This window comes from Arachis hypogaea, chromosome 12 (genome assembly GCF_003086295.3).
Source record: "Arachis hypogaea cultivar Tifrunner chromosome 12, arahy.Tifrunner.gnm2.J5K5, whole genome shotgun sequence".
Lineage (NCBI taxonomy): Eukaryota > Viridiplantae > Streptophyta > Magnoliopsida > Fabales > Fabaceae > Arachis > Arachis hypogaea.
In genome coordinates this window covers 20,473,019-20,495,730 of record NC_092047.1, presented here as the reverse complement: position 1 = coordinate 20,495,730, position 22,712 = coordinate 20,473,019, and the positions used below count along the sequence as shown (strand labels likewise).

At 37.2% G+C, this 22,712-nt stretch overlaps 1 protein-coding gene and 1 pseudogene across 6 annotated transcripts; one reads left to right on the top strand and one right to left on the bottom strand.

Moving 5' to 3' along the window:
* The first annotated feature begins 10,383 nt into the window (after positions 1-10,383).
* On the top strand, positions 10,384-19,865 carry LOC112727096 (pentatricopeptide repeat-containing protein At5g39680). Of its 6 annotated transcripts, none has more exons than XM_072208979.1 (6): positions 10,420-11,100; positions 11,476-11,551; positions 11,638-11,727; positions 12,121-14,903; positions 15,184-15,277; positions 17,314-19,865. In XM_072208979.1, the coding sequence occupies exon 6, from the start codon at positions 17,327-17,329 to the stop codon at positions 19,430-19,432; it is 2,106 nt and encodes a 701-aa protein (XP_072065080.1). In that variant the 5' UTR covers positions 10,420-11,100; positions 11,476-11,551; positions 11,638-11,727; positions 12,121-14,903; positions 15,184-15,277; positions 17,314-17,326; the 3' UTR covers positions 19,433-19,865. The 6 variants fall into 5 exon arrangements, 3 of the variants coding, with proteins under 3 accessions (XP_025632508.1, XP_025632509.1, XP_072065080.1); XR_011868364.1 differs by having other exon boundaries at positions 12,113-14,903; XM_025776723.3 differs by lacking the exon at positions 12,121-14,903 and having other exon boundaries at positions 10,384-11,100.
* A 1,315-nt stretch (positions 19,866-21,180) lies between these two features.
* On the bottom strand, positions 21,181-21,854 carry LOC112729177 (probable calcium-binding protein CML46; annotated as a pseudogene).
* Positions 21,855-22,712: the final 858 nt, after the last annotated feature.

The following is a 22,712-nucleotide window of genomic DNA, read 5'->3' as shown; positions in this document are numbered from 1 at the left end:
GAGGGCTACCGTTTGTTGGCTACCACGACATGGCTTACCTCCTCATCGTTGATGTATTCTTTAGTCACGCTTTGAATTTCCTGCATGGTCTAGACGGGATTGGTAGTGAGGTGCTTTCTAAAGTCCTCGTTTAGCAAGCCGTTCGTCAGGCAGAGACTGGCAACCGAGTCAGTGAGGCCATCAATTTCTAAACATTCATCATTGAATCTGTCCAGGAACTTCCTGGTCAGCTCTCCGGGTTTTTGGGTAACTCCCAGCAAGTTGATCGGGTGTTTCGCCTTGGCTATGCGTGTCGTGAACCGAGCTAGGAAGCTTTGGGAGATGTCCGTGAAGGTTGCGATGGATCCTTGTGGGAGTGCATTAAACCATCGGATCGCTGGGCCAGCCAGCGTCACAGGGAATGCTCGGCACCTGACCGTGTCGCCTACCCCTTCCAGATTCATTCTTACTTCAAATGTCATGCGGTGTTCTTGGGTGTCCTTAGTCCCATCGTACCTCATGTCCGTCGGCTTGTCGAAATTCCTCGGAAGCCGGACCATGAGGATCAAGGGTTGGAAAGGAGTGGCTCCCATGATAATGGGTTCCAGCCGTTTCCTGGCTTTTCCCTTTTGGGATTTCCCGTGGCTTTCGGACCTACCTCGGGTAGACCGGGAGGTCGCCTACGTATACGCTTCGTCTTCGTGCTTTGTCGAACTCCTTTCTCGGCTTTCATATCTTCGGGAGGGGGAGCGGGTGCGGGATCGGCTGACGTCTTCGTGGGATCGACTCCTCGCAGCCAGCTCCCTTTCAAGGTTTTGTACTCTGTGTCTAAGCTCCTGCATAATCTTGGCGCTATTGACTCCTGTCCCTCCGAAGGGACGTCTTTTGGGGGTCTTGGTGTAGATTGGTTGGTTTGGCTGAATGAAGGATCATGGTTGTTCGCTGGCACGAGCTGTCGAGCTCGCCCTACTCAGGCGGGCCCCTCCTCCCTCGCGAAGTTCTTCCGACGTGGGGAGTCGCTCCTTGGGTAAGATGTTACGTACCTTGGGGGAAGAGCTGGCCTCTTCCCTTATATACTGTGCTGGATGGGCCCATAGGTGACCTAGCCCACTGGCCAAGGAGCTTCCATGAGCTGTCCTGGTCCACGTGGGGGGAGCAAGTTGTTCCGGTTTTTCGGGTCGAGGCTTTGGGTGCTGCCCCGGGGGTACCGACCCGACCGGTCGTTGGGCATGGTGACTTGGGCCGCCCAGTTGGCGAGTTGGGCGCGCTTTGGGTCGGGTGTTGGGAACCGACCCATCGGGTTTTCCCTGTTGTGAGGGATGGGTTTGGCTTGGGTCAGAGGTGGGGCTCTGACCCGTCGACCGATTGGGCTGGGCTCGTGGCAGTCCGTAACAGTATCCTTTGCAAAGATCTTGGAGGCTTCGTCCACAATATTTTGCTAATAACGACTAAGGCGTTATGCTTGGCCAACCAATTTGCTACTTGGTTTGCTTGTCTGTCAATAAGCCAACTAGGGGAGGAGCTTCAATTCAAAGATTTAATGAATCACCTTTGTTTTTGCATGATCCAGGGAACCTTCCAATGAGAGATGAGGAAGAATGTCTCTGGTAAATTGGTTTCACAAATAAAAAATGGTGCAACCAATCTCACGAGCTAAGCATATCCTACGCATAAGGTGCCGCCCTCGTAGCATTGGAGTAGCCACATTCTGGCAAGTAGGTAATGTATCATGTAAAGCACAATCAAATCAAGAACTTCATATTCTCCGAGACCCTTAATTCCCAAACGCAGTTCCTATTAGTAGTAGAGTTCCACCCAATCTTGCGCTATAGGAGCCACAAGTAATTTGAATTCGAATTAGTCCATCTTCACATAGGAACGACTCATTTTAAAAAAGTTGGAGTTATGCATCTAAGTTTCATGTTTTAGCTTATCAAGAATGAAAGAATAAAGATTACTCAAATGTCATCTCAAAGTGATTATAGTTGTAAAAATCGTACCGCTCTAACTGATTGGACTAGAAATCTGGTGACCTAGCTATGGGACAAGTCCAAACAGAGCATAGGACCGAAAAAAAATTGAAGAAAATTAGTTTGACCCGGATTGATTTTGATAAAAATCAATAAATTGGTAGTTTTGAAAAATTTGGACCGGCTAAATTTTATTTTAAACCCCCTTTAAAATGACGTGGTTTTGAATTTTCAAAAGACTAAAAGTATTTTTTTTTATCCTCAATATTTGAGATAAGTCCCTCTAACGACCCAACTTCTAGCACGTCATGACCAATGCTAGTTGCCTGGCGCTACTACACAGCTTTTTTTTAGAGACTCTAGGCCTTATATTAAATATATACATATGAGCTTATAGCACTAGTCGAGATCGCATGTCAGATATATAGATATAACGAAATTGGCAATAGTTAAACAGATAATATATACATGAAGCATAGAAAATACAGAAAACATACATATATGCCCGAAGGCTCATTTAGTACATCATAATTCACACCGAGTTACGTCGTTGCTTATTCATGAAAATATTTACAAACTCTTTATTTATACTAACAGGCCTCAACTCATAAGAGTAACACTAGTTTGGGACTTGTTCTAACTTGTTTATATAGGTATTTACAAAAGCACCTAACCCTCTAAAAATCTATACAAAGCGAGGGCAAAGACGACTACTACTACTACTACCACTGCTGGTCATCGATCCCTGGTAACTAAAGAAACATGGAAGTTCTGTGTGGAAGTCAAAGAAGTCGCTCTGACCTTCCGGTAATGCTACTGCTGCTCGCTAGTCTCAAGGCTAGAAACTCAAAGAAGATCTCGCCGGTTTGCATCTGCGGAACGGGAAAGTAAGGGGTGAGAACCTAAGGTTTCCAGCAGGGTACTATACAGGAATCCTAAGAAGTTTTGTAGCCTAAGTCTAAGACTTCACGTAGTTAGGTCAGTAAGTCACACAAACAAGTACAAGCACAAGTATATAGCAGAATAGTAAACAAATACAAAGTACAAGAAGTAGAGATAAATCACAATCACAGATAAATGCAGCAAAGGAGTATGATGCATGCCTGGTCCTATGCAGGTCATGAGCTCACATGTCGATTTACATCCCGCAACCCGACATTACCTAGGAATTAGTCCTAGATATGGTTTTTCGATTGCGTCTGTTGCATACGTTTCGATGTGGTTAAGCATACCACCAGTCCGTGACAACAGGCAATCGTCGCAAAATTTGATGCCATAATATGTGCATAAAAGGGGAAATAGAATTTTAATAGCCAGTGGGTAATACCCGCCTCCAAACAACCTCTGGCACCTTGGAGTTTACAGTTCTTTTTTTCGCGGCACATCTTAAATAAAATTTATCTCTAAGGGACTTCTCTGCCCTTCTTTTATAAAAACTTATACCTGGTCCTTTCTTAAAACATCTGAGCCTTGTCACATATTTTATCATTTTGCCCTTGGTATTTTTGTAATTTCTAATTTTACCCTTTTTGTACATAACTTCGTTTTTCTAGTTTTCTTTAGGTTTTTAGTGACACTTTCACCACTAATGTTATTACTTCACCATTTTACTCTCATATTTTTTCTTAAAAGACCTTCTTATCCTTCATTAAGTTAATTAATAATTTTTAATTTTGACTTTATGCCTAAAATTACTAGTATGCCCTAAGTACGCTAGTTTTACCGTTTAACCTGATTTAGCATATTATCGGGTTAATCCTAATATTTTTCTAGGACCAAATTATCCATAATACTTTTAATTAATGTCAATTTTACCCTTAGAGACCTAAAAGATCATTTTACCCTTTATTAATTTATTTACTTATTCTAATTACTGCTTTTTATCGTTTTACTTTTAATTTTTACTAAAGCTTTTATTTAGGCTTGAAACTTTATTGTAATTATAATTTTAACCCAATTAATTTATATAATTACTAATTTATCCTTGATGACATTAAGTTCAGAATTTTACTTATCTTTCAATTAAATTATATTTTTAACCATTTTTTAAAGTGACCATAACACCCTTTTTACTTTTACACCTTTGTTCTATAGGATTAAAATCAATTTTCTAAACTCTTTTTAACCCTTATATACATGACTTTCGTGATCATTTAGTGGTTGAATTTTCAGGGGTGCAGTTTTTCATTTTTATCCATTTTTAGTGACTTTTAAGTCTTGAAACTTAAATCCCAAGTGCTTCAAATAATTTCAGTGGTTTTATACAATTTTCAGAGACAAATAAGCTTCATATATCACTCAAATAACAAGACAAAAATAGAGAAGCACCACTGAATTTACATATTACAAAATTAAGTACAAAATTCACCACAAATTGGCTTATATGAATACTAAATCAAGCACAAACATATTCTAACTATTCCTAATCATTACCTCATGTAATTCAGTTATTAAACCTTTCACATACTAGAAAACATGCACACAAAGACAGAAGCACAGTTGGTGATGGTGCAGTTTCGGTTTTTGGCCGAAAGTGTCGCAAAAACGTCGAAATTCAACCGCTTTGAGCTCGAATTTCTCCAACTCCTTAGGTGTAATCTATGTGTGCTTCAAGAGGAGTTCTCTATACATGGAGAAGAGTAAGAATTCATCATGGCCGCTGTTTTAAAAATTAGAAAAGGAAAAGAGAAATAACAAGAATTTACCTAACTGAAATTTCGGTATAAACACAAGGATTAGCAAAAACGGACAAGAGTTTATGTTTGTATGAATTGAGTACTTGAAAAACACATGAAGAATAATGGAAGAAGATTTGAAATAGGGATTGGGGCGCAGAGAACAAGGGCAAGAATTTTATCTAATTCTCTCTCAAGAATTCGGTCAAAAGAGTGTAAAAATGTGTAAAGTGTTTTGTGAATTTTGTGGCTAATGCTTCCTTAAATAAAAAAATCAAAGTCTTGCTGAATTTATGATGTTAAAAGAGGCTGAATTTTTATGGTCAAGGGCTAGGTTTTAATGAAGAAGGAGCGTGAAAACGAGAAAGCTTGGTTAGCGCTTGCGTGTCGAGTTTATCCACAGTTAATTACAGTTAGTTACTCGAGGTTAAAAATACAAAGATGGGTGAAAAGGTTGAGATAGTCTCAGCACAGAAGCTAAGAAGGAGAGACAAGTTACTTGCGTGGCAAGAAGATTTGAGGTCTCTAGGAGTCTTTTGCGAAATACTAGTCAGAAATTCAGTTCGGAGTAAATTTTACTGTATGGTGAAATAATTAATAGCTAAGATTTATTCTTAAAGAAATAAATCATGAATGGATGGCTAATATTAATTTTGGGACACAATTACCAAAGTAGAAATTATTTTTACCACTGATTTCAAAGTTTTTGGTTATAAGAAATTTTTTCGGCACACGCAAAACCATCATTAAAAGTAAATTTTCAGCTCAAAAAAACTCTAGTAAGGAAAATAAACCAATGGCAAACTAATATTTATTATTTACTAGTCAAACTTGACTTAGGAAGATTAATTATCTTCATAAAGTCAATTTTGACTTTATTAATGACATTTTTCTTTAATTTTCGTTTTAATTTTTACCATTGGACAATCTCACTATTTTTTATTGGACCGTGATTCGAAATTTTATAAAATAAATTTTAAAATAATAAAAAAATTTGTTTCCTACAAACCAAATTTTGACCGTTCCAAACTTATCTTTAATATTTTAAAGGGTAAAGTACTAAATTGGTCCCCTACATTTGGGCGTAATCCTATTTTGATCCTTAAAGTTTAAAATGTCCTATTTGAATAAAAAAAAGTTTTATTTAGCTTTAATGTAGTCCCACAGTAAGGTCAAAGTTAAATAATTAATGAAATGTCCTACATAGCAGCAGTACAAGAACAAGGTCGATAATTTGGAGAATAAATACAAGCTCCAGAGGCACAAAATCAACCGTGGATGCATCAATATATTTATTTATTATTTTTCTTATAATTTAAATGAAATATTTTCTATAGAACTAAGGAAAATGATAAATAAATATATTGATGCATCTACGGTTGATTTTGTGTCTCTGGAGCTTGTACTTATTTTCCAGATTATCGATCTTGTTCTTGTACTGCTGCCATGTAGGATATTTCGTTAATTATTTAATTTTAACCTCACGGTGGGACTACATTGAAACTAAATAAAATTTTTTGGATTCAAATAGAACACTTTAAACCTTAAGAATCAAAATAGGATTACGCCGTGGGACCAATTTAGTACTTTACCCTATTTTAAAAATATCATATAAATGTTCTCCAACCGTCAATTTTATTATCCTATCAAAATATACACATACGGCTCCCTCCGAGCTCCACCTTGCAAATATAACATGTATGGCAATGTTTATTCTGCTTTCCCAAGTCCCAACTGAAATAGAAAGACATTTTCCAATAAAACATGCCAAGATGATGAAACTTATGATTAAAACCGATGAAGCCCAAGCACTCATCCATCATCAATCTATAAAACCATAATTTACCATAAAACTCATTTACAGTATGAAAGTTAAAAATAAGAGTATTTACCCAAATTGGTCTCTAAGAAATTCCAAAGTTGACGTTTTAGTCTCCAATTAAAATTAATTACTCCGTTAGTCCTCAACGTTTTTTGGCGTCAGACAGATTAATCCTTCCGTTAGATTAGGCTGTTAAAGCTTAACAGCGAAATCCAACGTGTCACGTATGAAAGCAGACAAAGTGGTCCCTGGGTCGGATTGTACAAAAATGACAATGAGAAACTGTAGATAGCCATGAAACGACGTATAAAATCAACTTCTTTTTCTTCCTCTTTCCAAAATCCTAAATTATCGAATAGCAAGTAACGCAACAGAGAAGGCTATAGTTGTTAACAATGGCAACCGGAGAAAGTTGTGGAAGTTCACATCGGCGGGGAGTTAAAGCTAGTGGTGACGGAAGTGTTAGCAGTGGTTCTGCCCGCAGCGGTAGGTTTAGAGTCACCAGAGGGGAAACTCCAAGATGTCATTGTGGAGCCTAAGCCATAGTTGTAGAGTCCGGAACGGAGAAAAATCCAAAAAGACCTTTCTTTGGCTGTCTTTTTTACAGGTAATGTATGGATGATTTTAAATTTTTTTTTGTATTCCAAACATAATTTCTGATAATGCTGTACCCTAAACCCTTCTATTTATATGGGAAGGAGAAAACTCCCCACTGTAATTTCTTTGTGTGGTTTGATAGGGTATTTCAATGTGATGGTCATGGTGGAAAAGATAATGATGCTCTGGCGGAGAAGGTGAAGAAGCTGAAAGAATTGCTTGATGCATTTGAGAAGAAGAACAAGAATGCCGCTGAAAATTGACGATGGTTCGGGTGCTGCAGTCCTGTGTTCTTTTTCATTCTAGGATTTGTGGTCTGTCTTCTTGTAGGTAAGATTTATGTAGATTGAGGAAGATTGTATCTTATGTTATATAGTTGAACAAGTAATTACGGTGTTAGCTATTGTTTTTTGAAACACTAATCTGTAAGTGTTTTGGCAAGCAACAAACAATGAGTAGGTGAATGATGAGTATTTACTGGATAGAGAAAAGTTGTATTAGAAATGAAATTAAATCATATTTACTTAAATCTAAGTACCATACTATCATTCCATATAACCAAAGTTTTAAACAAAAGGGTAGCTAATCGTTAAGTTTTTTCTAGGACTAATAAGATGTTCCACCAAGAAGGTGCAGTGACATGCACTGTCAACATAATAACCAAACATAGACATACTATATTGTCTCAACAAGATGCACTAAGAACATAACAAAATATGACAAAGTTGTATTAAACTCATAAAACTATGTTGACATAATAGGACTAAATCTATTTTGGAAGTCTTAGTCCAGCATTGGAATGAACTTGAAGATTCTTGAAGCTGTGCCAGGACTTGTAGCAGCAAGTGTTTCAAGTGATGCTGATTGGGTAGGCCTCTGTGGTGGTGCGGAGATGGTGTACCTAGAGAGGGTGCTGGAGCAGATGGTGGGGTAGGTGCTGGAGTAGGATGTGGCCTCCTAATTGGTTGTTTAGGTCTTGGAGGCCTGAATGCTGATGCAGTTGCAGCACCACTTGACATGTTAGTTGTATGCTCCTAATACAACAAAAATGAACCAAAGCATTAGACTTTTCGATCCCCAACTAAACAGTTTATCAGACATATAGATCCCCATTGAAAGGGTTTATCAGGCAAATAGATCCCTATAAATTAAGCCAAGAGGTCAATATTACATTGAAGATCCGGTAAGTGCAAGTAGCATGAGAATAATATGACCACAACAACAAATTCAACAAGTAATGATGTTTTACCCGTGGCAGTGGTTGAGGGGCTATTTGGGAGACTTGGACTTCATCTTGTGGTGGTGGAGCAGATGAAGTATTTTTCTTAGCTCTTGACCGTTTATTTTCCTTAACCTTTGGGGGTGGTTTAGGCCTTGGTGGTCCCTTGCATGTCTTTGCATTGTGACCACTCTGACCACATTTTTGGCAAGTGACCATGAATGTCCTTCTTCCTTTTGTCGCATCCCATGCATCCTCAACAGGATCAAGTTTTCTCTTTTTCTTGGTTGGGCGCCCAGGTGGTCTCTTAATGGTGGGTGGCTCTGGAGCCAAGAGACCAGTCTTTTTCCAATATTCCTCTGAGTTGGCTGGTTTGATTACATGTTCATACGTGGCTCTAAATGCATCCGTTTTGAGCCAAGGGTGCACATAAGGTTCTGGCCTATCACACCTCTTTTGTATAGTTGTCAACACATGAACACATGGAATTCCTGCTCAAGATTATCAGGCAGTAACATAAGATCAGCAAGTACCAGCTGTGTTATTGGGCCTGGATGTGTGGGTAGGCCCAGTAGTGACTTTAGGACCAACATTGTTCCTTACATTTTTCACAATTTTTTTCTTGCCAGCCTTCTTAGTTCCTTTGCCACCTTTTCTCTTGGTTATATTAATGAGCAATTCATCTTCATCATCCTCGGTATCACTCTCAAAGCCTGGAGGTGGAGGTTTATAGGGTTCATCTTCAGCACTTTCATAGCTATCATAGCTATCACCATCAGAGATTGGATCATCAGAAAAGACCTCGGCCTCTCTATCGTCATCAGTGTGTTCTTCTTTCATATTGTTATTACCATCATCTCCCTGACCGAGATTCATCTCATCTTCTTCCGACCATTCAACATCTTCCATAATTGGGTGGTCAAAAAACAAGTACAACTCATCAGTTTCTTTGTCTTCCCTCTTTGCATCACACATCTCTCTAATTTCTTTATCTCCATAAATAGGGTGTAAGTCTGCTTCGATGCTAGGAACTCTTGGATCATACCAACACATCTTTTTGAATTCAAGGTAGCCGATCTCTTCAAACAATTTCTTCAAGTCAAAGTAATTCACTAAGTCCAGATCCATCGGAGGAAATCTTTTTACATTGCCATTAAGATAGAGAAGTTCACCCTTGTTATCTTTAACAAAGCTCCCCCCATGTTGAAACACAGGAGTAACCCACTTAGTCATCTGTAATTTACAAAGATAGAATATCACTATCAATATCAGAATACTAAAGGTTACCCTTAATCAGATAAAATTTGGATAAAATTTCATCAATACTAAACGTTACCCTAACTTCTCTTATTTGGATAAAATTTTCATAATCAGCTTAATACATCAATACGATATGTTTATCATGAAATATTGTATCTTTTTCATGTTAACCTCGTATATGTATACACCACAACACTTATCAGTAACCCATGTGAAATAGTATCAAAGAATCAAAAACAACTTTTATTTATAGCAACTAATGGTATTCTAACAGAAACCTAAACTGCATGATCACACAGTTAAACAATGTCAATAATGATCAACTATACCATCAACAACTTAATATATAAACTCATAACTATACTAACCTCGACCAGTGGCAGTGGCCAGCGATACACCCACAGTACCTTCTTCTGCAATAATGCTGACTCGTTCAAACCCTAGCATCGACAACGTCAATGGAAGTGGTCGGAGGACTACAGGTTGACGTGGTGGTGGCTTCCTTAGTAAAACCTAAGAGAAGAGAGGGAGTTCAGAGTAATTTCGTTTTGGTGGAGGGAAGGCAAAGAGATGCTTCAGTTTTGATAGACTCTTCCTCTCACAAAACGACGTCGTGCCCTATTCCAAAACGCAGCGTTTTGTATCAATCTGTTCAAAGACCAATTTGTCCTAATGTAACACGTGGAACTTAACAGCTGACTCATCACAGTCACACGACACATCATCTCCTTCCGTTAGTGGTTAACGAAGATGAGAAAAAAGATCAATTTATATGATGCCAAAAAACATTGAGAACTAACGAAGTAATTAATTTTAGTTAGAGATTAAAACGTCCACTTTAAAATTCTTTAGGGACCAATTTGGGTAAATACTCCAAAAATAATCATTTCAAAAGTTGCACACAACCAAAAAAAGCCAATTAATACTTCCACAGAATCCATCACTCAGATCCCCTTTGACAAAATATTCAAAACACCAGCTGATTGTTTTAATGTTTTCAATTTCAGAAAGTGGCACATCACTCACCACTAAAATCCCTTTTTTTTTTCTCACCGCAAAATCAACATAAAACAAAAATCTCAAACCCTTGAAAAACCCAGGAAAAAAGGCGATCGGTGAATAAGTGAATAACGCAGCAGCCCCCGTGCAGAGAAGAAGAGAAACCAGGTTGCGAAGAGGAAGTTCAGATTCTTGGAGTCGAAGAGGAAGAAGGTGTGTTGGGGTTGCGGCGGATACGACGGAGGAGGAGTGGTGGCGGGGAATCTGGTTCTGCATTTTCTTTTTCTTTTTATTTCTCCTTTTTGCATTTTCTTTTTGGCGAGTTCTCCTTTTGGCGCCTCAACCTTCTCCCTCTCACCGCACGGTCGCCGGCTCGTCTGCGTCCGCCAGCTCCTGCGCCTTCACTGTTGTCACGTCGTCTGTACCTCCGTCCGCGTCTGTCTCCTCCGTTCGCGTCACGTCGACCCTGCGCCTTCACTGCGTCCGCCAGCTCCTGCGCCTTCACTGCGTCACCTCGCCGGTCTGTGCTTCGCGGTGGCTCGCTTCTCTCCCTGCGGTCAAGGCGTCAACCTTCCTGACGTGAGTTTTTTTAATTTTTTTAATTATTCTCTATTAATTTTTAATGATTTGGGTGATTGTTGCTGTTTATATCTTTTAATGTAGGTTTAAATGGTTAATGATTGATTTTTGCCCTTTTTTTTCATGATTGTGGCTGTTTTTTTCATGATTGTTACTGTTTAGGGTTTATTTGTTTATGTAGTTGCTGTTTTGTGGCATTGTGGGAATGTTGATTATTGATTGATGCATTATATATATATATATATATATATATATATATATATATATATATATATATATATACCTTGGTTGATTGAAATATGCAATGGTTGGATAAGCTGTGAATTGCTTTTTTTTTTTTGGATGATTGAAATCTGCTGATTGATTGATTAATAGGTTATGTGATAGTGTGATACCATGTGGCCAAATTCTACAAGAAAGCCTGTGACATATTCGACTCTGAGTATAGTCTGTGAGTTATCTAACTATTAATTGATTTTGTGCATGGGCTTCAATGTTACCTTGGTTATGTAAAATTTGCTGGTGTTGATTGTGCAGATGTATATTTGGGACTTTTCAGCGCAAACAAACCAGTTATTCATCAATGACAAAGTGACAAATGATTCTCTTTGTCAACTTGGAAAGGAGGTAGATGTTGATTTGTCTTTATCCTTTTTTTGTTCCTTTTATGCAATTTTTTTGTTGATGAAATTTTAAGTTGGTGTTCCAAGAAGTTGATAGAAACCTGTTGTTAGTAGATAGTTGGATATTCAAGTGAAAAAAACTTGACAAGAGGGGAAAAAATTTAAATTAAATTCAAGGAAAATTTAATGCAACTACAAGTAAGGACTCACCAGGACATTTCCAATGAGCACGCTAACTGTTTGGGAAAATGCCAAAGAAGAATATATATTTTTTTGTTCATCAATTGTGGCATGAGAATGAGGAATTCGGAAGCCTTAAAGTTTTGACATTTATGTAGCTTTCACTATTCACTGTGCTGTATTCACTTGGTGTTCTAATAATGTTGAAGCCTCGTAGTTTGTAGCTTCCTCTTTGAAGAAGGGCATGTTTCAGCACGATTTCAAGAAATGAGGCTCCATGATCAGGACCTTATGTGTTGATTCCAGGCACAAGGAAGCCTTGTCCCTTTTCCATCAATACATAAAGGGTTATGCAGATTTTAAACCCAATCACAGTGTTGTTGCTTCCATTCTCAAGTCTTGTTCTGCCCTATTGGCTCTCAAATTGGGCACAGCTCTCCATGGCTATGTTGTTAAGCAGGGCCATGGTGCTTGCCAGGTTACAAACAAAGCGTTGCTTAACATGTATGCAAAATGTGGCAAGCTTGTTGAATGTAATAAGATGTTTTATCAGCTCAGCCACCGTGATTCTGTCATTTGGAACATTGTTCTATCTGGGTTTTCAGGGTCCATGAAGTACGATTCGGTTGTGATGAGGATGTTTCAGACAATGCACTCCAATGGGGAGGCTAAGCCCAATGCAGTTACTGTTGCCATTGTCCTTCCTGTTTGTGCTCGTTTAGGGGATGTCGACGCTGGAAGGAGTGTGCATGCTTACGTTATAAAGTCTGGTTTTGAGGCGGACACTCTTGCTGGGAATGCTCTTATGTCAATGTATGCAAAGTGTGGACTGGTATCTCATGATGCATATGCTGTTTTTGACAACATTGGTCACAAAGATGTTGTTTCGTGGAATGCAATGATTGCAGGTCTTGCTGAGAATCTCTTGTTTGAAGATGCATTTACATTGTTCAGTTCAATGGTGAAAGGGCCAACACAACCAAATTATGCCACTACAGCAAATATTCTGCCTGTTTGTGCGTTGCTTGGTGAGAATGTTGCATACCAGTATGGAAGGCAAATCTACTCTTATGTGCTGCAACGGGCTGAACTGTCGGCTGATGTTTCTGTGTCCAATGCTTTGATTAGCTTCTACATAAGAGTTGGTCGGATGATGGAAGCGGAATCTTTATTTTGGGCAATGGATGCAAGGGACTTGGTCTCTTGGAATGCTATTATTGCAGGATTCACATCAAATGGTGAATGGTTTAAAGCGTTGAATCTATTGAGTAATTTAGTATCTCAAGAGATGCTATTGCCTGATTCTGTGACTATTGTTAGCATACTTCCACTTTGTGCTCAATTCAGAAACTTGCAGGTAGGGAAACAGATCCATGCATATATCTTTAGACACCATTATCTTTTTGAAGATACTACTGTTGGGAATGCTTTAGTTAGTTTCTATGCAAAATGTGGCAATACAGAGAAAGCATATCATACTTTCAATATGATACCTAGGAAAGATTTGATTTCATGGAATTCTATTCTTGATGCCTTTGGAGAGAAGAGGCATCATTCAAGATTTCTCAGCTTGTTACATACAATGCTTAAACTTGGAATTAGACCTGACTCAGTTACAGTATTGGCTACCATCCATTTTTGTGCTTCTCTCTTGAGAGTAGAAAAGGTTAAAGAAATACACACCTATTCAATTAAGGCTGGATTTCTAGTTAGTGACATTGCACCCGCAGTTGGAAATGCAATACTTGATGCATATGCTAAATGTGGTAACATGGACTATGCTAATAGAATGTTTCAGAATCTATCAGAGAAAAGGAATCTGGTCTCGTGCAATTCGATGATTTCAGGTTATGTGGGTTTAGGATCACATCATGATGCAAATATGATTTTTAGTGGGATGTCTGAGACAGATCTTACCACCTGGAATCTTATGGTTCGAGTATATGCCGAAAATGATTGTCGGGATCAAGCTCTCAGACTGTTCTACAAGTTACAAGCTCGAAGGATGAAGCCTGATGAGGTGACTATCATGAGCATCCTTCCGGTATGCACACAAATGGCATCGGCACACTTGCTAACACAATGTCACGGCTATATCATTCGTTCTTGTTTTGAGGATCTTCACCTAAAAGGAGCCCTCTTAGATGCATATGCAAAATGTGGTATCATAGGCTGTGCGAGTAAGCTATTTCGCGCAAGTGCTACTAAGGACTTGGTTATGTTTACTGCTATGATTGGCGGGTATGCCATGCATGGTATGAGTGAAGAAGCACTTGGAATTTTTTCTGATATGCTTAAAATGGGAATCAAGCCAGATCATGTTATCTTCACTTCTGTATTATCAGCTTGCAGTCATGCTGGCCTTGTAAACGAAGGTCTGAAGATATTTTATTCAATGGAGAAAATCCATGGTATGCAGCCAAATGCAGAACAGTATGTTTGCGTGGTGGATCTCCTTGCTCGAGGTGGCCGAGTTAGGGAAGCATATTCTCTCGTCACCAAGATGCCAATTGAAGCTAATGCCAGTCTTTGGGGGTCATTGCTTGGTGCCTGCAAAATCCATCATGAAGTTGAATTGGGGCGCATTGTAGCCAGCCATCTGTTCAAAATCAAAGCTGATGACATTGGAAACTACATTGTTTTATCAAATTTGTATGCAGCAGATGCTAGATGGGATGGGGTCATGGAGGTTAGAAAGATGATGAAGAATAAAGATTTGAAAAAGCCAGCAGGATGCAGTTGGATTGAAGTTGAGAGGAAACATAACATATTTGTGGCTGGGGATTGTTCCCACCCACATAGAAGCATTATTTACAATACTCTATCTACATTGGATCAACAAATTAAAGATATATGTAATTAAGTACCATAAAACTGTTGGCATTCAAATAATCACATATTAACACCAAGAAAAAGTAGTAGTATGATAAATATACAATTTACATAGAGCAAAGGTTCTTTCATCTTCTAGGCGACCTATATTCACTGGCAAGAGTGAAGGTAAATGCATCATGTTCTCCTTTTTGACCCATATTAATAATTTTTTTGTCCGGGTTGCTTTCTGAATTTTATATATGTTGCAGTTCATGAGTCTTGCCTATTTAATTGGATATGAAACTGAAATCGAAAGAAGTCCTGTCAATAGATACATTTTATACTTATGTTATCTTATTGTGATCAATTGTCATTCCATTAGTTGATAATCCAATACTTATTACACTACACTTGGCTAGACTCCTTATTTTCATTGTTTGATGATGATTTCTTTTCTTATGAGCAGTTCTAATCTCAGCTTGCTACCTTGGCCTAAGCCAGCAGTTTGGCCTTCATCAGCTCCTACAGATGCCTCAGCACAGGTGCTTGAGAAAGAAAAGGTAATTTGTAACCATTATTATCAACATAACAGAAGATTGTATTACCCAGAGTATAAACTTAGCAAAATATTATTGATTGCTAATTACATCACTTACTGCTTTTTCTTTCCTAAGGTTAAGTATTTCAATAAAAAGTTAGATTTGAATTTATTAGCCATGAAAGATAAAATTATCCTATCCAAAGATGATATATAATTTTTTAGATCATAGTCATGAAAATTCAGGAGACTTATTCTTGTTATCCAAATTTGTAAAATGATTGATTTTTACTACTTAAGATCTTGAGCTTGGGACTTAAAATATTTTCCTTAAAAATGCATACATTTTACACTAGCCAAAGGTATTAATGCGCCAAAAAACAAAATATGCTTATTTTTGTCATGTCAATATTTCAATTCTACATTTTTTCACGAATTCTGTTTATACTTGTTTGGAGGCTTCTTGTCATTTCTTATTCCCTTAGTAAAAGTTAAAAATTAGAGAAAGTACCTTCTATTGCCCTTAATAGAATTAGAACTTTACTCAAAAGTAGAACGAAAAGAATAATTTACTCATAAAATATTTTCAAAACACGTTTAATTTGTTGAAGCTATCATTTATTTCCCTAGATTTTTATGTATGCAAGTTCTTTTTAAATGATATGATTTTGTCTTTACAAGTGATTCTTCAAACTATGTTTAAAGCCAAGCCTTTTGGTACCCGTGCCTCTTGAACCTATTGTGCTGCTGCAAGAGGCCAACAAACAAAGGGCTTTATAAACAGCTTAATGAAAATGAGTCTATTCGGAACAAAGTACATTAAGCTGTTCATTTGGAAAATGAGTCCATTCGGAACAAAGAACAAAATCACTTGTAATTCTGAATGGACTCATTTTCATTAAGCTCAAAGTCTTTTTCTTCCTAAATTCAGGGCTTGAATTGGGTATCTGGTCATTTGTTTAATTCGTTTGAGCAACAGATAAAGTTTGATTTTTTTTAAAGTGATTTACACATAATTTAGAATTCAAATATGGAATATTGTCTACTGAGTTTTGCAAATAAATTATAATGGATGAATATTGTCTTTGAAATTTTTCTTTTTGGTCAAATTAATCGGCAAGAAGTCAATTTGTGCTACTTTCAATGTTTATCAAGCTTGCATCAACCCAAGCCTAGATCAAATATTTCAGGACACCGAGGAATGCTAAAATTTCATTGGTTAGTAAATGGAATTGTGTTTCTCTTTTTATGGACTGTTTGAGTTTGTCTGATAAGATCACTTTAGAATTTTAGACCTACTTTTACAAGTGCAAAGAAGTATTGCCAACAAGGAGCTGTAAGATTTCATATATATCCTGTTCTTGGGAAAATTGAATGGCATGTTGTAACTTTTCTCTTCTACTTTTAATGCTGCTGTATCTTGAGTGTTTTTACAGGAAAATGTATTATTATCTATTGTTCAATTGAATCCACATTTTGGTTTTAACTTTTTACTTTTTCTGGTTATTATGCTTTGGATAACTATCCTCTTTACGAGCATTTATCAAAAACTCTGGCCAAAAAGCTTTATTGAAATGTTTGTTTCTCTTTTTATTATTAAGTTTCTAATTTAGGATCTAGGAACCTCAATTGAGATGGATAGAACATTTTTCAAAAGAATTGTTCTCATGATTGCTTCTTACCAACCTATGTATCATTCTATTCACAAATCAATCCATGGGCAAAATAGTCTTTCTCATTTTGTATTCCAAACAAACTCATCTCTCTACTCTCTGCCTCCTTCCTCATTTCCATCGTCCTCCATGATCTAACTTAAAATGCGATGGAACAATGAGTAAATATTGATTAATAAGGACAACTCAGTCCTTAAAGGTAACAACCCATTTTACTTCAAAAAATGTCGGGTTGATTACTAATGACAAGTGTGTTTTACACTCTTTTGTATAGTTGGGAATCAATTTAGAATTTATTTTAGTCAGGGAATAAATATTTATTGGAAGAAATATTTACTCTCCTGTTTCTGTGTTGATTCTTATTTTTTAAATATGGTGCATGCAGTTTAAGGTAAAAGATGCTGGCAGTGAAAAAACTGCCACCAAAGCAACAGTTTGTACCATCCCTTGAAGACATTGTCAAGCTGCTTAAACTCTCAGCTGATTCCAAATGTTTACCCTTCGGAAAATCCATACATGCACAGTTGCTAATTCGGAACCAAGCTTCACACCACACTCACATATTCCAAATCAATTCTTTGATCAACTTCTACGTCAAATGTGGCCACTTGGTCCTTGCCCGAAAACTGTTCAACGAAATGCCACTTAGAAATGTGGTCTCTTGGAGTGCTCTGATGGCGGGGTATCTCCATAGTGGGAACCATTTGGAACCCCTTGTGCTCTTCAAGAGCATGGTTTCAACGCAAGAAGCGTGCCCCAATGAGTTCGTTTTAACAACCATTGTATCTTGTTGTTCTAATAGTGGAAGAGTCCATGAGGGTATGCAACTTCATGGGTATTTGGTGAAGTGTGGATTGGTGTCTCATAAATATGTGAGGAGTGCCCTTGTTCACATGTATTCAAGGTGCTCTCATGTGGACTCAGCATTGAAGGTTTTGGATATGGTCCCCAACCATGATGATGATGGTGATAGTGATGTCTTTTCTTATAATTCTGTGTTGAGTGCTCTTCTGGAATCCAGAGAGACGGAAGAGGTTGCTGGGGTTTTGGGGAGAATGGTGAATCGATGTGTGGTGTGGGATAATGTTACATATGTTAGTGTTATGGGCCTTTGTGCTCAAATCGGAGATTTGAAACTGGGTTCGCAAGTCCATGCTCGGTTGTTGAGGAGTTCGACGTTTGATGTCTATGTTAGTAGTGCATTGATCGACATGTATGGCAAATGTGGGGAAGCTTCGGAGGCAAGGAAAGTTTTCAATAGCTTGCAAGAGAGGAATGTGGTTGTGTGGACTGCTCTCATGGCTACTTACTTGCAGAATGGATATTTCGAGGAGACTCTGAATCTGTTTACCAGTATGGATAGAGAAGATACTCCACCCAATGAGTTCACTTTTGCAGTTTTAATTAATGCTTGTGCAGGTATAGCTGCACTGGGACATGGTGATCTATTACATGCCCAGGTTGAGAAGTTTGGTTTCAAGAATCATATCATTGTAAGAAATGCTTTGATCAATATGTATTCCAAGAGTGGCAGCATTGAGTCTTCATCTAATGTGTTCTCAGATATGATACATCGAGATATAATCAGTTGGAATGCTATGATTTGCGGGTACGCCCATCATGGACTTGGTAAACAAGCTTTGCTAGTGTTCCAAGATATGTTGTCTGTTGGAGTGTGTCCTACCTATGTAACCTTCATTGGGGTTCTTTCTGCTTGTGCTCATTTGTCTCTTGTACAGGAAGGGTTTTACTATTTGAATCATCTGATGAGGAAATTCCAGATTGAACCAGGATTGGAGCACTACACCTGTGTGGTTTTGCTTTTGAGCAGGTCTGGTTTGCTTGATGAAGCTGATGACTTTATGAAGACAACTCAGGTGAAGTGGGATGTTGTTGCTTGGCGAACTTTGATTAATGCATGCCATGTTCATCGAAATTATGATCTGGGAAAGCGAATTGCAGAATATGCCATAAAGATGGACCCTCATGATGTGGGGACTTACACATTACTATCAAATATGTATGCCAAGTCAAGGAGGTGGGATGGAGTAGCAAAGATTCGGAAGATGATGAGAGATAGAAACATCAAGAAGGAACCTGGAGCAAGTTGGCTAGAGATAAGAAACGATATCCATGTCTTTCTTTCAGAAGGCGACAATCATCCGGAATCTGTTCAGATTTATGAGAAAGTTCACGAGTTGTTAGCAATGATCAAGCCACTTGGGTATGTGCCGGATGTTGCTGCTGTGCTGCATGATGTAGAGGATGAACAGAAGGAAGGTTGTCTTGGTTATCACAGTGAGAAGCTAGCTATAGCATATGGCCTCATGAAAATACCTTCACCTGCACCAATTCGTATAATGAAGAACCTTCGGATGTGTGATGACTGTCACACCGCTGTGAAACTGATATCGAAGGCCATAAATAGGCTGATAATTGTTAGAGATGCTAATCGTTTTCATCATTTTCAAGATGGGTTCTGCACCTGCATGGATCATTGGTAGAAACAGAGATAAGTTTAGTGTATTCTGTAATCTAGCAATGTTTTATCTTGTTCAAGGTATTAGAGGATCTTTTTCTACCCATTTTTTGCCAAGGTATTAAACAGCACATCTACCGGTTACAGAAAAATAGAATACCAAGATTTAAAGCAATTAAGTTCCAAAATATAGTTCCTCACTTCTGCACATTGATGTACAATATTTATCTAGGATTCTTACTGTATATGTTATTGATTAGATTCTCATCCGTGGCAAGAAAAATGACAGAATTTCAGTTTCAGTGGCACTTTGGCATCATGAGTTTCCAAATCCTTGCTCTTCTATGTACTTAGTCTGTAAGAATTACCTTTTCTTCTGCTGAAAACATTTGCAGCTCTTTTATAGTCTTACAATCTTATTTGATCAGATAATGCAAACTTTTGACATAGAAAAGAAATTTGTTTGTTCATTTCCAAAACTCTCTATTCCATGCTTCTTACTCATCTTCTTGGACTTTTATGAACTAGTTATTCTTCACTTCTATCTTTGTTTCCTTCTAGTATTTTAATTCGTAGAGTATTTCATCAGAGATGAAGCGTTAATGTAATCACAACTTTTCAAATTATTTTCAATATTTATGCTGAGAGACAAGAACTATCAAAGGGAAAAATATATTAAGCAAACTAATATATATTATATAAAATACTGAGGGTAATTCACATAAAGAAATGAGATGCAAACCAATATTAGATGGATGCCCTAAAATTAAATACCTTACATGTATGTCAGAATTTAGAGTCTATTTTATGTAAATCGAAACTATTAAGTTCAATTTAGAGTCATTCCATGTAAATGGAATAAAATAAAGTCGATTTACCCTACAACGTAGTAAATTAAATAGAATAGATTCGATTTACTATGATGTGTAGTCGAATGAAGTAGCTTCGATTTATTAGGTGGGGAGATACAACCCATAGTACTACTCGAAGTTGTCCAAGGCAAATCGAATTAACAATTTTTAATTCAGTGGTTTTGATATCCCTAATAAATTGAATTACATTAATTTACATTAATTAGCTAGCAAGTAAAATTTATTATTTTTTGTCATTAATTAGCTAACAATATTTAAAAATGTGGACTTAAAATGTATTATTGAATTATTAGACTAAAAGAATTGGGTTGATATATAAAAATACCGATTAAAAAAATAAAAATTTAGATTGTAAAATTACTTTTTAATCCTCTAATTTTAGAGATTGAATTTAGAGTTTAAATTAAAATTCAGAATTTAAATTAGAAATCAAAATTTAAAGTTTATTATTTAAACTTTATAATAACAATATAATAAAAAAATTGATTGATATTTACTAAAACTTCCTAATTTTTTAATTAAACTCAAAAAATAAAAAATAAAAATATAACATTAATATCCCAAACTGTCAATATTATACTTGCTACAACGAGTATAAAGAAGGGTGTCGAATGATCTCACTAATCGAATTACAGAGGATGTTAGGAGTATAGATTGAATCTATTAGATCCAAATTACCATTGTAAATTAAATCCATTAAATTTGATTTATTAGGGACATCGAAACCACTAAATCGAAGAAGCTTGGTCATTCAATTTGCATCTCCCACCTATTCTATTGTAGACTCTAAATTTGGACATAGAGTAAGGTATTTGGTTTTAGGACATCCATGTAATATTAGTTTGCATTTCATTTCTTTACGTGAATTACCAAATACTTAAAAGTTAAAACAAGAACAAATAAATCAGCAAAAGCAGTTTTCCATTATTTTTACAAATTCATTGAAATCTATTCTTCCATCTTGATTCACATCATACTTCCTAATCATCTTTTAACAGTTCTCATGTTCTCTTGCTTCCTTCCATCTCAAGATTCTGAGAACTCTCTGCAACTCGCTTGCATCGATAAAGCCGTCTTTGTTCTCATGAAAGACATCGAAAGCATCCTTCAGCTCCTCAAGGCTTGGCTCCTGTTCCTCAAACATGCAGAAAGTTTCTTGGAACCAAACTGTTCTTGAAGTTCCTCACTTTCCGAGCTGCAAGAAAGTCTCTTTTTGCCATCACCATTTTCACATGATCCCTCTCAAGCTTCCCAAAATCTATGAAGCCACTTGGCTCATTGTGACAAATCTCAGGTCCAGAACTCAACTTCTCATCGAAACATGTATTTGAGTTACCATAATGAATTTGAGGCAAAAGAAAAAACCAGAGAGCTGAGATAAACTCATTGATTATGTTGTAAACTGTACAAAATAGGAAAACGTATTTGAAACCGAAAAATGGAGTTGAGTTGCCATCACTCTGTGATCTCTTCTCCTCATTAAAGCAGTGAAGCTGACCAACAACCATGGTTTCAAATATCCTTAAAAAATGAATGAAGTTAGCTCAAATTATTAGTTTGCTATCTAGTTAGCCTAAGAAGATGTGAAATCTATGGTTTGAGGGAAGGATGAAGGGTTGGTTATATATAACATGGTTCTAAAAACTGGATCAAATTGGCCGGTCGAACCAGTCCGACTGTGAATAAGAAGCTTTTTGTCACGGTAAATTTTAGAAAGTTAAATTTAACCGTGTTTGTATAGTTTTTTGGAGTGTTTGAGAATACTCTAGATGGTTTCGGAACGTTTTAGAATGTCCTAGAAGGTCCCGAAATATCCTAGAAGGTTCTAGAAGACTCTAGAAGGTCATAGAGTATTCTAAAAGAGTGTAGATGTATATAGAATTATGAAGAATAGTATGGAATAATCTAGAAGTATTTAGAAAGTTGTGGTATGATGGATACTTGTAATGAAGGTTCTAGATGATTAATTTAGACTGTTGATTAGATTTACTCCTAACCATCCATTGAGGAGGTGGATGGTTATATATAGGGTTGAGAGTTAGAGTTTGTATTTGTGAGTCATGTGTAAGTAATTTGTAACAAATATTTGAGTAATAAAGTGTTCTCTCCACCAAAGCTTCTTTTCTCTTGTGTTTTCTTGTATTCTTAGTTTTCTTGCTAAATATTGAGGGTTAGGCTGACTTGGTCTTAACTCAAGAGGTTGAGTAAGTCCGAGTGCCGGCACGGTAGTATTAGAGTGTGTCTAAGGCCGTGACAATTTGGTATCAGAGCTAAGGTTCGAGAGGGAGCACAAGTGATTTGTGGGTATGGTTTCTAGAGTAACCATGGAGCATTTTGAGTCTCAAAGAGGAAGGGATACTATTCCTTCTCAATGGGGAAACAAGAAGGTGCGCTCTTCAAGTGAGCCTAGAAATAAGAACTCTATCTTCTTAG

Bases quoted from the DNA above. Each gene is read 5' to 3' on its own strand.
- LOC112727096 (XM_025776723.3), top strand. From the start codon at position 17,327: ATGCTGGCAGTGAAAAAACTGCCACCAAAGCAACAGTTTGTACCATCC.